At 34.6% G+C, this 15,403-nt stretch overlaps 1 protein-coding gene across 4 annotated transcripts in view; it reads right to left on the bottom strand.

Annotated features, from left to right (window-relative positions):
- The window catches only part of MAP3K2 (mitogen-activated protein kinase kinase kinase 2), a 97,100-nt gene that overhangs the window by 14,007 nt on the left and 67,690 nt on the right, over positions 1 to 15,403 (bottom strand). For all 4 annotated transcript variants that reach the window (XM_082465873.1, XM_082465874.1, XM_082465875.1 and 1 more), the window contains 8 exons: positions 13,207 to 13,337; positions 12,200 to 12,279; positions 10,825 to 10,892; positions 10,554 to 10,646; positions 9,629 to 9,835; positions 8,051 to 8,199; positions 7,536 to 7,667; positions 3,048 to 3,177 (listed from right to left, as the gene is read on the bottom strand). In XM_082465873.1, coding sequence (XP_082321999.1) covers positions 3,048 to 3,177; positions 7,536 to 7,667; positions 8,051 to 8,199; positions 9,629 to 9,835; positions 10,554 to 10,646; positions 10,825 to 10,892; positions 12,200 to 12,279; positions 13,207 to 13,337 — 990 coding nt within the window. The remainder of the gene's footprint in view (positions 1 to 3,047; positions 3,178 to 7,535; positions 7,668 to 8,050; positions 8,200 to 9,628; positions 9,836 to 10,553; positions 10,647 to 10,824; positions 10,893 to 12,199; positions 12,280 to 13,206; positions 13,338 to 15,403) is intronic.

The raw sequence follows: 15,403 nt of genomic DNA, 5'->3' as shown, positions 1-15,403 counted from the left end.
TGTACCTGTCTTCCTGTTCTCCCAGCAAATTTCCCAGTCTAGTCAAGGAAGGCTTTCCAAAGCCTCTCTCCGGGGAGGGTTAAGGATGCATTCTCTGCATGCCATAAGCCTAAGTATGCCGTGGTACCAGGGACTCTCTAAGACAGCACTGCCTTTTTAACATCTCCCGCTGTCCAATTCTTAAAGAAGGACTCTGTCAAAAAAAGCCACCATGTCTAAAATATTTAACCTGGGGAAGGACAAGAAACAAGCCAGTTTTTACTGGTTACCAGCTGGGAAGGAACAGGCCCAGGCAGGTCACAGACAGAGAGAGCTATCTCCGGGGAGTAATCACCGATGCTGAACCAACGGCCAACCATACAAAGGGCTGAGGAGAAAATGTATAGCCAGGTTCCCAATACAGTTATCTAATTTTTAAAAACTTACTCTGGATATGTTAAAAGTAAGCTATGAAGGAGAGTTTTCAAATATATACAAAAGCAGACCGAACCGCATATGAACCCCTCACACAGCCCCAACCTCTTCCAGCCACTCCTCTTCCCCTCTCATACTATCTGAATCAGATGAAAGACGTCGTGATCAATCAATAGTTCAGTCCATATCTTTAAAAGATAAAGACTCTTATCACACCTAAGAGAACAGACAGTAACTCCTTTAATATTATTAAATATACACTCAGTGGTTTTTTCAGTTTTTCTTTAAAAACAAAAAATCAGAATCCAAATAAGGTCCTTACATTGAGAATCACTAATACATCTTTTAAGTCTTTCCTAAAGTTCCCTCCAACCTTTTTTTTTTCCTTTGCAGTTTATGAAGAGTCTAAGCTGTCTGCCTATAGCTTTCTTATTGTCTAGATTTTGCTCAGTCCATCCCAAGGAGTCATTTAACATGTTCATCTGTTCTATATATATGTTCTATAATTCTCCAATTTGGTAGCTGAATCTAGAGGGTTGATCAGATTCAGGTTCAAAATTTTTTTTTTTTGGCAAAACTACTTTGTAGATAATGATATAGTCTATGAATAGGAAGTATGTAATGACAGACTGTCTGTGTGAAGTGATGTTAACAGCTATTAATATTTAGTGCTTATGTCTACTAATCTGTTAGTCGTTGTAAAATGGTACTATTCTATCATTCCTGCTTCATTTGTTAGCCAAAATATTTTTATAAAGGTAAGTTTCCTTTCATCCACTATTTAGTCCTCAGTACAGTTCATAAAAGAAAGGTCCAATAAAGAAACCCTATTATGAAATAATGAGTTGGTTCCCTAGCAACAATGATCAATTAATTTTTACCCTAGGTTTCATTATGAACTCATAAGTCTAAACTTAAAAGGAATCAACTAGCTTTCCTTTGCCCTCTCCATTTAAAAACTGCTCATTATAAAAATTTAGGAAATACATAAAAAGTAAAAAGCATGCAGGAGAAAAACAACTATCACTCACTCTGCCACTTGGAAATAACCACTGTTCATCATGTAGAGATTGTTCTTCTAAGTCATACTTTAATTTTACAAACTTGAGATCATACTGCTTCATCCAATTTTATACCTTACATTTTTCTTATCAATATATTTCCCCTATAATGCTTTTAAATCAGCTTGTTTCCAACCTCCTCATTTTACTGGCAAGGTTAGAGGAGGATCCGCTTGGGGGGTAGTAGCTCCCCTCGGCTCCTTTACCTTATTATCAGGGGTAAAGAGAAACTGGCTTGAATAGATTATTCCTAATAGAATAATTCACAATCAAATCATTTTCCTATGTGTTTTATTTTTTTAATTGAAGTATGCTTGACCTACAACACTATGTTAGTTGCAAGGTGTACAACATTGTGATTCAATATTTCTGTACATTACAAAATGGTCACCACCTTATGTGGTTCTTTAAGCTTTCGGGTTTTGGACTTGATAGCTGAGGTCTGCCTAAGCTGGGTAGACCCTGAGGTGAAAGACAGGCTCCTGTTTCTTTCAGATCATGAGCCGTGCTGTCATCCCCTAAGACTCACTAGTAAGGTCCATTCGTTACATGTGATCTGGCTCAGGCATTCTGCAGCAGATCCCACTCTATGACCAGACACTGGTTAGGAATGTTCTCTTTAGCCTGAATATGGCCATATTCACGGTGTGACATACCACAGAAAGGAAGTAAATTCCTGGTAGCTCATAAGAGCCCCTAGAAAGACCAATGAAAAAAAAATTTTCAATTTATTATTTATAAATGTGTGTTGTGTATTTGTTCATTATTCTCGTCAAATGATTGAATAAAGTGATCTTTATATTCGGGTCACAACCTGGTTTTTACAGAATGAAGCCTATCAGTGTGCTTTGCAGACAGAGTTTTATGACTCTCAAACTTACATACCTCCATCACTATTTTGTCTCACTTCATGCAGTTACCTTATGTAACTGATCCATGAAAACAGTTGAGTTTTTGAGTTTTAAAAAGTGAGCTTAACTGAGTTGCAGTTTATCAAAGCTCAGTCTTGGTCTCTCTTCTCATTCTCTCCCTTAGGTAATGAGGTCCATTCCCTCAGCTTTAAATATGATCTCAGCATAAAGTACGTCATCACCGTAACTAACTTTTGAGTGCTTTCTAGGTACCAAGAACGGTTTTAAGCATGTTATACGCATGAACTCATTTAATCCTTGTAAGAATCCTGTGAGCTGTTCACTATTACCACCCTCCTTAAAAATGAGGAACTGAGGCATAGAGAGATTGTCTCGTCTAAGGTCACACATCTGGTGATGGATAAAGCCTGAATCTGATTCAGGTCAAATTCAGAGCCCCTATTCTTAACCGCTATGTTCGAATGCCTGTGCGCTATGTGTGAAAACATGTCTCATTTTCATGCTCATTTGAACTTTACTGATTCTGTGAGCCCCAACAGGGGAGCTTCCCTCTTGTGGCGACCTGAACAACACGACTAGCTGGAACTGTTTTCCCCTGGTATTTTAAAGGTGCATGTATTAAATGTTGAATTTCTTAACCACAGCACATGTTTTGTTAAAAGAAAAGAACTGTGTACTTAAAAAATACCTCATTACTTACCTTTTATATCTCTATGAACAATCATATTACTGTGCAAATAATGGACTCCCTCCAGAATCTGACGGGTGTATTTCCTAGTCACATTCTCAGTAAGAGCTCCATATGCTTTTAGTTGGTCCTTAATTGAACCCTAGGATAAAAGAAAACGAAAGAAAACTATAGTATGGTTTGAAATGAAAACTACTAGTAAATCTTTATCTTTAAAGATGTGTATATGTATATTTATTATTCTTATCGACTGAATAAAGTGATCTTTATTTTATTTTTAACATCTTTATTGGAGTATAACTGCTTTACAATATTTTATTTATTTTTAATTGAAGTGTAGTTGACATACAATGTCATGTTAGCTTCAGGTGTATAACATAGTGATTCGACATTTAAATGCATTACAAAATGATCACCACGATGAGTGATAACCATCTGTCTCTGTACAAAGCTATTACAGTATTATTGACTATATTCCTTATGCTGTATATTACATTCCCATGACTTATTTATCTTAAAACTAGACATTTTAATTTGGAGAATCCTAGTTCATGACTGGGAGGCTTTAATTGGAGAGCACAGGAATTCTCAGGAAGGACATTATATGCTATTAATTTAACATAAAACTCTACTATATTCCCTGACTAGAACTGTGGAAGGAAGCCTTTAAAACTATTCTTTGACTGATACCCTTGTTTCTATGACTATGCTGGTTCTATCTCCTGTTCCTTGCAACTGTATTTTTAAAAATTCTCCAGTACTTTTATCTTGCATTGTTTTTGCCCTGAATACATTTTTGATTTTCCTACTTGCTCTTCTATATACGTCCTACTTTAATTTTATTTATTTTGTTCTTACTCTGTTTTTAAAACAGTTTTATTGATACCTGCAAACTTACTTCTCAGGAGAAAGAATGGGTATGATTAGAAGATCTGAACACACGTGAGATTTTAAAGTTTTTCTTTTATATACTCACCATTTTAGTTCAAAACATGAGAAAAATATATTAAAAAGGAATTTCTAATTTTCTTACATGTTTTAGGCAGGATGAGGTACCATCTCTGAGAAGAGGGAATCAATCTGAAGTGAGACATAGGCACTTGAATTTTGAAAAAGCTTCCCTGATGATTCCAATGTGCAAATTTGATAAATAATCACGACTTTAAAAGATGGAAATAAAATGCTTCCTGAGGGACAAAATCTTTTAGAGATAACATATCCAAATGTTCCTGTCTTTCCTTGAATACTGGTAAACTGTGTACTTTGTCATATAAAAATAGATCCTTGGATTTTACAGGTTTAGCCATTTGCTGTTTCCACTATTCATGAGCAAGCCCTGAAGGGACAGCAAGATGCAATTCTGCTGACCCCAACTTGCAAACACGTGTGGAAAGCCCTAGGCAGTGAATGAACCCAGACAACCAGTCATACCTGTAACTCAATGCGGCTTGTTCTTCAGTCAACGTATTATGTCTCTACTTGTAGTAATGCACAAAATAACACAGCTAGAACTGAGCTTTCCAAACCATAAGCCCCCAGATACTTGTAGGCTGCAAATGAGTGTCAGACTTACAGAGCCTCTGGGCCCTCAGGCAGCTGGGCCAGTGGCCCATGGTGCTAACAGCTCCGTCAGTGTAGTCTGTTTACTGCTGTGTAACATGAAAATATTATCTTCTTCAGTGTGAACAACTGGAATGGGCTGGAAAGCACTGTGTCAGATAAAAACAGTGTGTGTGTGTGTGTGTGTGTAAGAGTAACAGAAAGAAGTCAACTGCTAGGTCAGGTATTGGAAATAAAAAGAAAGTTATGGTTCCGGTGTGAAAGTAGTTCTAGATAGACTAAGGAATGGAATGTTATGTTGGGAAAAACTGAAGAATGGAATGACAATTTTGGCAAAGCTTGAATCTAGGGCATAAAGGGGTCCATTATACCAAATTTACTGAAAGAAATTATATAGCATCATTTACACACTTGGAGATTCACGGAAGTCTAGGAACATCTATGTCCATCCCATATATGCCATGGGCTTGCCATACACATAATTCATTTAGATTGTCAGTGAACTATCATTAATTTAGTAACATGCTTTTCAAATTCAAGGAGTGATAACCTAGACTTTGAAAAGACAGCTGCCTTCACAAAACCTAATGAGAAACATGATCTAACGCCTTTTCCTGAATAGTCCTAGTTTAGTCTTAAGATTGCTAAATATATAAAGATTACCCATATGTCTATTTGTGATGTAAACTGGTTCTAACCAATGAGCCATTTTAATTAATTTTATCTTCAACAATCTGGGTCTCTATTCACATTTATTCATAGCTATTTCCTTATTTTTAATTTAAATATTTGTTGCACAAACAGTAATGGGAATCTGAATAAGAGAAAAGTCAATCACAATCCCAACATAATACATTTTCATTTTTCTAAGTTTCTTCTGTTCTTGTCCAAATACAGATACTTTTAAAATATCATTACCAATATTAAAAAGCATTTTATATTCTTTTTCTCTAAGTACTTCCTCCAACTTTGCTACGTGGGCTTCACAATTTTAATTTGTAATATATACTCTCTTGGACAATGCCATCATAATTTACTTCCACTGGGGGAATTGATATTTCCACTTTTTCCATCACAGATAGTACTAAAATAAAGGTTCACAGCTTTCTCCTTCTTTTGGATTACTTCTGTAGACTAAACTTTTTTTTTTTTTTGTAGACTAAATTTTAAAAAACAATTTACACTGCCAACATAATCTTTGAAAATAAAAAAGTAGCAATGATGAATAACAGTGGTGTCCCTATAAACAATTATTCATGAAGATAAAAATCAAAGTAAAATTTACTGTTGCTGTTGTAAGACCGAGGATGGTTTAAGACCATTACAATCGGCCTGTATTCGCAGGCCTCGCGTCTGGGGATTCAACCAACTGCTGACTGAAAATATCTGGAAAAAAAAATTCCAGAAAGTTCCAAAAAGCAAAACTTGAATTTGCTGCACTGGCAACTATTTACATAGCATTTACATTGTAGTTGTAACTATTTACATAGCATTTACAGTGTATTAGTTATTATAAGTAATTAAGAGATGACAAAGTATATGGGAGGATATGCATAGCTTATATGCAAATACTACACCATTATATAAAGGACTTGAGCATCTTTGGATTTTGATAGCCGTGGGAGGTCCTGGAACCAATTCCCTGGGGACACTGAGGGACAACTGTACTATGAGATACTGATCCACAGTTTTATTGATCCATAAGATTAAACTGCAACCTGTACATTCTACATACAATTCTAATAAGCTATTTCCTTAAAGACCCATAAATCAAGCCTTTTTCTAACATATACTGCCTATTATGAGAATGAATGTATTTTTAAGTGAGTAAATATACCACCATCTTGAAAATCATTAGTATTAGAATGTACTCTACAAATACTAAAAATAATGAAGAAGGAATGACAGAGTTTTTTGCAAATCACATTTTTCACCTCCCAATGAAATTACTGACTCAGGCAATGACTATCAATCTGTGTTAAAAACATTAGATGGATGGTTGAAAAGGAACTGGATATTCCTATGTGCCACTGCTGTAAGCCCAGATTACCTTCTGGTCTCCAGGAAAAAACAAAACTTTACAATGGAAGAATCAGGACATCAATCACCCTAGTCAAGCAGTCAACCTTAGCATCACTACCAGTAGAACAACCAGAAATTGTATGTCTCCTAATGGGATGCACAGCATCATTTAGGATGCATGCGAATAAATGTTGAATTTGAATATAATTTAGATTTTAGATCTAACTTGGAGTTTACAGGAAATACGGGGGTAAACGAACAAACTAAACACCACCACGAGGATGCAAGGGGAGAAATCTATGAGATGAGACTGTCAACAGAACAACTAGTTTGGTCTCTTTCTTTTTTTTCTTCTTAACGTCTTTACTGGAGTATAATTGCTTTACAATGGTGTGTTAGTTTCTGCTTTATAACAAAGTGAATCAGCTATACATATACATATATCCCCATATCTCCTCCCTCTTGCATCTTCCTCCCACCCTCTCTACCCCACCCCTCTAGGTGGTCACAAAGCACCAATAGCTTGGTCTCTTTGTCGAATCTGTCACCTAAAACTGTTCTAGATTAATAGAGGAATAAGAGACATAGTAGCAAAATGTAATGTGTGGTCCTGGACTGAGTCCTGGTTTGGAGAAGCCAGTTATTACAGGTTATTTTTAGGGCACTTAGGGAAATCTGAGTATAGACTGCTATGATGTCTGTAACCTATTTTAGCATACTTTAGTATTTTTAAAAACGAGTTAAAAAATACAAAGATAGATGAAGAAGACAGAAAATAAAACTATATTACCCATTTCCCATTTAAAACTCTTCCAAAATGTCCTTAACATTTTATAACCAAAGTTTTGTTGTTTTTCTTTATTCTCAACTAAGACGTTAAATAGAATCTCTCTATTTTCAAAGGATGTACTAACTCACCCCTGGCATATATTCCATAAATATGGAAAGCGTCTTTTCTTGGGGGTCCCTCAAACAGCCATAATACTGAACAATTCGCTCATGCAGCAAGTTTTTCAGCAACTGAATTTCACACTCAAGTGCATTTACTTCCTGAAAGACAGAACTCACTGTTAAGTCTTTACAGCATGGCTAGTAAAAGCAAAAAAATTCTACCTTCGTGGACCATCAAGGTGATTTCACTCTGAAATTTTCACTTCCCAAGGAATAAACATTTTAAAGTCTCTAAACAATAATAACTTTTGTAACAGTCCTTGATGGTATGCTAAAGCAACACTAAATCTTACATTAGGAATATAACTGAGTACTAAAAGAGAAAAATCCATAGTACAAAGTAAACAAACATATCTAGTTATCTATTTTTTTTGCAAATAATTTGTATTGAGGAAAAACAAAAAATTCTATTATGTGTTATATTTATTTTAGTAAAAATGCTTCTTATAATGTGACAAAGTAGCTTATGCAGTGATTCTTACCTTGCTGGTCTCAGGGCTATCTGGGTCAAACTGAACTTGCTTAACAGCCAATTCTCTTCCTGTATCAACATCATAACAGAGGTAGACCCTGCCAAAGGCTCCCTGGCCAAGCAGTTTGCCCAATCTCCAGTTGGTTGGAGCGCGAGGTGCTAAAAAAGAACATCTTCTTAAAATGGAATAGCCCAATGGCACACAATGGTTAAGGACTACTGCATTAGTGATATCCTTAATTGAATATGCTTGGATATTAAGGGAAAACCATGTTCATCCAAATTCATAACGATCATCATCTTTGAAAACTATAAGAACTCTAAACCCAAACAAGGTTCAGATCCCTATGACTAATTTTTTCCAATGAGTTTTTTTTCACCTGATTATAAACATAATAGCATTTTCACTCAATTTAAGATGCCACTGATTATGTAAGATGCACTACTTCTAATCTTTATTGCAGTAATATCTGTAATTAGTTTTTCAACTGCCTACAATGTAGAAAGCTGGAAAGACCATCGCTCTCATTCTAACAAGAGGAAATCTTGAAAGCAGCCAGTAGGGGGAAAAGCACACTATATACAGAGGAACAAAGATAAGAAATACAGCAGACTTCTCCTCAGAAAGTATACAAGCCAGAAGACAATGGAGAAATAACTTTAAAGTGCTGAAAGAAAAAAAACTGCCCAGAATGCTATACCCAGAAAAATATATCTTTCAAAAATAAAGGAGAAATATGAGTTTTTCAAACAAACAAAAGCTGAAAGAATTTATTACTAGTAGACTCGTACTACAAGAAAAGGTTAAAAATAATTCTTTGGGCAAAAGGAATTTGATACCTGACAGAATCTTGGATCTACATAAAGATCTACAGAAATAAACTGGAGGTATATTTAAAAGACATTCTTCTCCTATTTTTAATCACTTTAAAATATAGTTGTCTAAGGCAAAAATAGCAGCAATGTAGTGAGAGTCACAGATGTGAAAGTAAAATATGACAACACTAGCACAAAAGGGCGGAATTCAGAGTATAAAAATATTGCTGCAATAAATATCTTTGAGCATGAATCTTTTATACATTGCTTACATGATAAAGTTCAAATACTTCACAATCCGGCCTTAGTTACCATTCTAATTCTACTTCGACTGTTTCAAGTAAGATACCCTCTACTTCAGCCAAAAATGAACTATTCCCCATTTTCAGAATATATCATGGCCTCTTGCACATGTCACCTCCTTAACTGGTGAATTCCTATGCACATCATTCTCCCCATTAGATTACATCTTAGAGGCCATATTTGAAATCTCAGAGCTAAGCACTCAATAAGGATATGTGGAATGAATGAATGAATGACTTAATTGGTAACAATTTTCCTAATAAAAGCAAAGGACAGAATCATTTAAAGTAATAGCAGTAATACCATGCTTATACCTGACATTACAACCACCTTTAGAAATACCATTTTTACCTCTTTTGAGATTCTGGTCTCACCGTGAAGACTGGCTTGGTATTTATTCTTTTTTAATACCATAAAATTCTGCAAAGGCTCTGCTACACATTTCACTACGCCAATTTCTATTACTCACAGCGGCTGGGTGGGCTGATGTCCATTACAGTCAAAGTAGGATTGTCTATGTCACTTCCCCTTCTTCTTATTCGACTCTCATCATACTCTGGGGTAAAGATACTGCTTCCACTACTAGTGCTTAAGGAGTGGTCTGTAGGACTGAAACTCACAGGAGACCGGAAGCTGGTCCCCTGGGTCCTTCTAGCTCTTGGAAAAGTTTTACGACCTACAAAGTGAAAACAGAATTACCTTGCAACTTTTATTAATATATTATAATTAAAAGTATTTAAAATTTGTAACATAAGGAACAGAAATTTGTTCTGTGACTAGGCTAAGAAACTAAAACAGCAATTATTTGATTATATGTTTTAAACTTAAGAATAGTATTTTTTAAGAGTGCAAAGAAATATCTTTGTTAACACTGAATCATGAAGTAAAAAATAAAAATAGAAAGAAGAGAAAAGTGAAAGCAGAAATGAAAAGTGGGGAAAAAAGAAACAGAATCTGAATATAAATTCAAATAACCTCTTATGTTAACACACACACATTCATAAAAGCATAGAACTCCCTCAGTTTTGTATAAAAAGGAGAAAAAATATATTTTATTCTCATTTCCAATAATGATTTAAAATACAAAATAAAAATTGGAAAGTTTATAGGCAGCAATTTTTTTTCCTTAAAAGGACAATGCAAGTAGGCATTTCAACATCAAGGAATAGTTTTCTAATTAATACCATTTTTAACTACTCCTTTTTTTTTTCTAAGGGAAAGATAAGTATTATGAGGTAAGTTGGCATAAAGCTAAGATGTTATTGTAGTTTTAATTATGATCCAATATCTTTAAAAAAAGTTTTAAGCAGAAAACTAAGTGATATAGGAACAAGTTTATTTTTATTGTTTCTGAGATTTTTAACAAACTGTTCTTTGATCTAATAAAAACTTACCATCATTATAGTCTTGATGATGATATGAAACATGATACCTTCTTGGATATGTTCCTCCTTTTCCAAATTTCTCAAAGATAGGGTTATCATAGTCTATTAAGACACACAAGAAAGTTGTATACAAGTTATACAAAAGTCAAATATTTCCAATGATGAACAACACATTTACTCATTTTTATTTGATTTTTTTAAAAAAAGTTCCCTCGCCCTCCCAGCCAAAAGATTATTCAATGACATAACATTTAAAGATTTAGAATGTGAACAGTCTAACCTGAAAATTCCTGATGATTATCTGGGTAGCTCTGGGCCCTAGGCATTCGTGATTTTGGATAGCTCTCTCTAAAAGTAGAAAAAGTCTTGTTATTTCAAGACAAAATATTTAAGACATTTAAAAAAATCTTTATGCAATACCAATATCTATCTGTATGTGTATATATACATACATATATAAAATAACATGTATTTTTATATATACATACATATATACAAACATACATACATATATACAAACACACATACATATATATACACATATATATGCTCTCTCTGAAACATTAACTGAGAAAGGGGGAACTTCTTTTCAAACACTTATTTGGTACGTGCACCGCAAAAAGCCTGGCTTTTAAAATTAACCCACAGAGTACAGTGGTAAGAATGATACATTTTGGAATTACAGATGCATGGAAACACCTGTGCTTCAATCCTAGCTCTGCCACTTAAACTAGCTATTGCAACCTTGGCAAATTACCTTTCTGAGACTATTTCCGCATTTATAACAAGGAGATAATAATGTCTAACTCATCAATTTTATACTTATCTACCTCAGGACAGTGTCTTTCAAGTATTAAGTACTCAATATATAGCTTTCACAACACAATTTCCCTGAATTTCTTAAATGTTTTAAATATCTATCTTGAGATAGACATGGGCACAGACAAAGGTTTCATGTATATGGGTAACAAAAAATTAAATGTAAAGTTCCATACAATATTAGTTATATTTTCCAAATTTGCTTTCATAAAGCAATTCCAGAGGAGATTAAATAGGTCATGATCTTAATAAAGATACTGACTTTGCATGCTACAGGTGAACACTGTCCGACTGAGACCAAGAGAGAGGGAGCACTTGTAACCGAAAATTCACAGATGCAACTTGCCCCAGCTTATATTCCTGAACAGTTGTCTCACAAAAGTACTTAAACTTTAATTGACCAAAATACTGGGACATAATTATCAAGAATATATGTTATTTATAATTTGGTGCCAGAATGAACATAATCCTGAACAGGTGCAACAACTCAAGAATCTCCAAAACAAAACCTATTATGAAAAATTTGACAGCAGTTTCACCAACACAGGTTTAAAAGTAAACGTACATAAATTCTAAGTTTGCCTTTAGTTTCAAACACAATTTAGCAAGCAGGAAACTCAAAATATTATAATCAGATATCATTTTAACTAAAAAAGATACTGAGCCCATGAAGTTAAGAAATTTGTCCAAACTGAAAAAATCAATTTGCTGTAAGTATAGATGAGTATCAACTACATTCCTCTGAATGTAGCACGAAAGAGTTGATACTTCGACACGTTATATATATGCATGTTTACCCATATATATTAAAAAACAAAAACTACAATCAACATTACCCATCCAGAGGGCTATCAAGTGATGGACAACTCCCTGAGCCAGAATTTTCAGGGCTGCTTAAAGATAATGGGTCCAGCATCTAGAAAAATAAATGGGTCCACCTTGAGTCTGCATGATATAACCAGAAGTTACTGTTTTTTAAAAACAGCTTTATTGAGATATAATTCATGTATCATAAAATTCACCCATTTAAAGCATACAGTGCAGTTCAGTGGTTAATATTGAGAATGTATAACCCTCACCATAATCTCAGAACACTTTCAGTACCCAAAAAAGAAACTCCATATCCAACAGCAGTCATCCCCAGAGTTATTCATTTTTAAACGTTTTAAAAGTAGTTGTCCTTGTAGGTAGGCTACAACTTCAAAATTTACTAACAGAAAAATAGGAATTTTCTATCTCTTTCTCTCTGGATTATTATCTAAATAATTAAAAGCTAAAACACTTCACATAATTTTATTTACTGAAAACTGAACAAAGGGGCCACCCAAATGGAAACAAATGACACCATGACTGCTACATGATTAGAAAATGTAAACTCCTGCAATAATATAAGCAGCCAATGTAAAGAAAACAATAGCAAATCCATGAAAATACTTCAATACCACAAAACTTTAAAAAACATTTTTAAATGTTTTAGAAAGTAGACAAACCTCAGCTTCACAAAGTTAAATATTTATAGTTTTACTGTGTCTTTCAAATGTTAATTTAAAAAAATCCGAATGTTAATCTCAGGATTATAAACAAATGCATTCATTCACTTATGGATGAGCAACGTAAGAGAATCAGCCTCATTCCACCTTCTTTATACGTGAATGCACACAGACACATGTAAATTAGTGGGGTTTTCCTATAGTTCTACTACTTTGTTCGCTTATAAAGGAAGATATGGGATTGGAGAAGAGGTAAAACAAATACCCCCTCCTCCATATACCTGCCAAACCACACTATTCCCTGACAACATCCCTTTAAATGAAATTAAAAACCACATCCAAATTTTGCTTACTTGGTCCATGCTCTCTGGAATGAACTCTCCTTCACTGTTGATACTGGTAAATGACCCATTCCGGGCAACCTGGTGTAATTCATCTGGAATGTATCCAGGGGGAGGGGAGCTTCTATCTCTACTAGTGGGACCTCAAAGGAGAAAAATTATATGATTTTATAAATTCCAGCAGGGAACCAATTCTTGTTTTAATTAAATATACACTCAAAATTTCTGGACTATAATACGAATGCTTTTAGCAACTGAAATCTAGTTTTTATTAAAGCTTATCAGAGCACTCATGTCTGTAAAACTTCAAATGTTTTTATTCCTTTCTAAACTCCCACCTACTGTAATTATTAACCTTATTGTAATATTCACTTACATTTTTTAGGTGTATGTTCTTCTGACTGCTGGCAACTGCATTATGAGTATTGTATTGATAATACAATAAAGATTTTTAGACAAATGCCACTGCTTCTACACTTTCAAAGGTCACTTGTACCCTGGTATATGTTACCCTTTAATGTAATTTATGGAAGGCATCATGATGTAGTGGAAAGAATATGGGCTTTACAGTCCAACCTCAATTTAAATCTCAGTTCCAGTTATTTACCAGCTCTGCGTCTTTGGGAAAGTTATCCAATCGCCATGAACCTGTTTCCTCATCTGTAAACATGGGACTAAATCTCTCCTTTGCAAGGGTGTTGTGATGGCAAAATTATTCATAATGAACATATGCTGTGCACATTTGTCTACATGATGTTCCTTCCATTGCCACTCTTTAATCTTTAGAAACCTAAAGTGAGGTTACTTCTTAGTCATTTAGTCAACATTAGAATGTTTCCAATTTGGAATCCTGGATTTTATTCTTGGGTACTTAAAATTAGGCTTTTGGCAGCAAGCCATATTCCTGGAATTTAAATTTCTTCATAGTTTAGAAAATTAGAGAATCTAATATAGTTCATCTAATTATGCTATGTTTATTAACACAGTTTCTCAGCTTTCCTCCTTATTTTTTGAAATTAAACTATAAAAAAGATATGATGAAATCATGTGAGCATTTGAGTTCTGGTCAGATTTAAAGCAAAAAAGGCTTTTGCCTCATGTAAAGGGGTCACTGTAAATACGTGTCGGCATTTGTTAGTGAAGAGATAGGGAGAAAGAGAACAAAATGATTATCAAGAGATATGCATGAAAAAGATAATTTTTCTACACGGGACTCCAAAATTATTAGGAACTATTGAGCCAGTGGTTGATTTGGGCTTTGTAACAACTATGATCACAATGTCCCTAATATTTTTATTTCTTCCATATGACCCTATTTATAAACGAAGATAAATATACTCATTATTCGAAGCAGATAGGGAAGAAAAAAAGCTTAGAAAATTTCTTCATCTTCTTAATTGATAACCCATTTTTTTGAACCTTTGTTATTAATAGGTATGCCAATGCACTCTTGGTCAAAACCTCCACACCAGCATATACTCCCATCCCAAAGGAAGTTCTTCCTCTATCTTTTGTAAAAATAATTGAAGGAGATAATGATCAATAAATAAGGAAAAAAGATAATGGTCATATCTATCAAAGCCATTTCAAGTTTAAAGAGGTGCCAAGAAAAGACTAGTAAATTTTATACTTTACAATTTCCAGTTTCTTCTTATGCTGGCACTGAAGTCAAACAAGAATATTTATTAGTAGAATAAGAGTGAGACATTCAGTACAGTTTTAAATCAAAATGAATTTAAAATGTCAATTTAACTAATGTATTTAGCTTGTTCTGTCTAATGCAACTAAGATGAATTAGCAATTTTTTACTTTAAAATGATAGGTACTATAATGATAAGAAAAAGGATAAAGAAATAAATGTATGATTAATAATAGTCATGCTTTCTAGTTTGAAAAGCAAAATGTAGTTTAAAAGTGTTCTCTCAGGGACTTCCCTGGTGGTGCAGTGGTTAAGAATCTGCCTGCCAATGCAGGGGACACAGGTTCGAGCCCGGGTCTGGGAAGATCCCACATGCCACAGAGCAACTAAGCCCGTGCACCACAACTACTGAGCCTACGCTCTAGAGCCTGTGAGCCACAACTACTGAGCCCTTGCGCCACAACTACTGAAGCCCGTGCACCTAGAGCCCGTGCTCTGCAACAAGAGAAGCCACCACGATGAGAAGCCCAGGCACCACAAGGAAGAGTAGCCCCTGCTCACTGCAACTAG

The sequence above is a fragment of the Balaenoptera physalus genome (genome assembly GCF_965194825.1).
Source record: "Balaenoptera physalus genome assembly, chromosome: 6".
Classification (NCBI taxonomy): Eukaryota; Metazoa; Chordata; class Mammalia; order Artiodactyla; family Balaenopteridae; genus Balaenoptera; species Balaenoptera physalus.
This window is presented reverse-complemented; position numbering and strand designations above follow the sequence as displayed.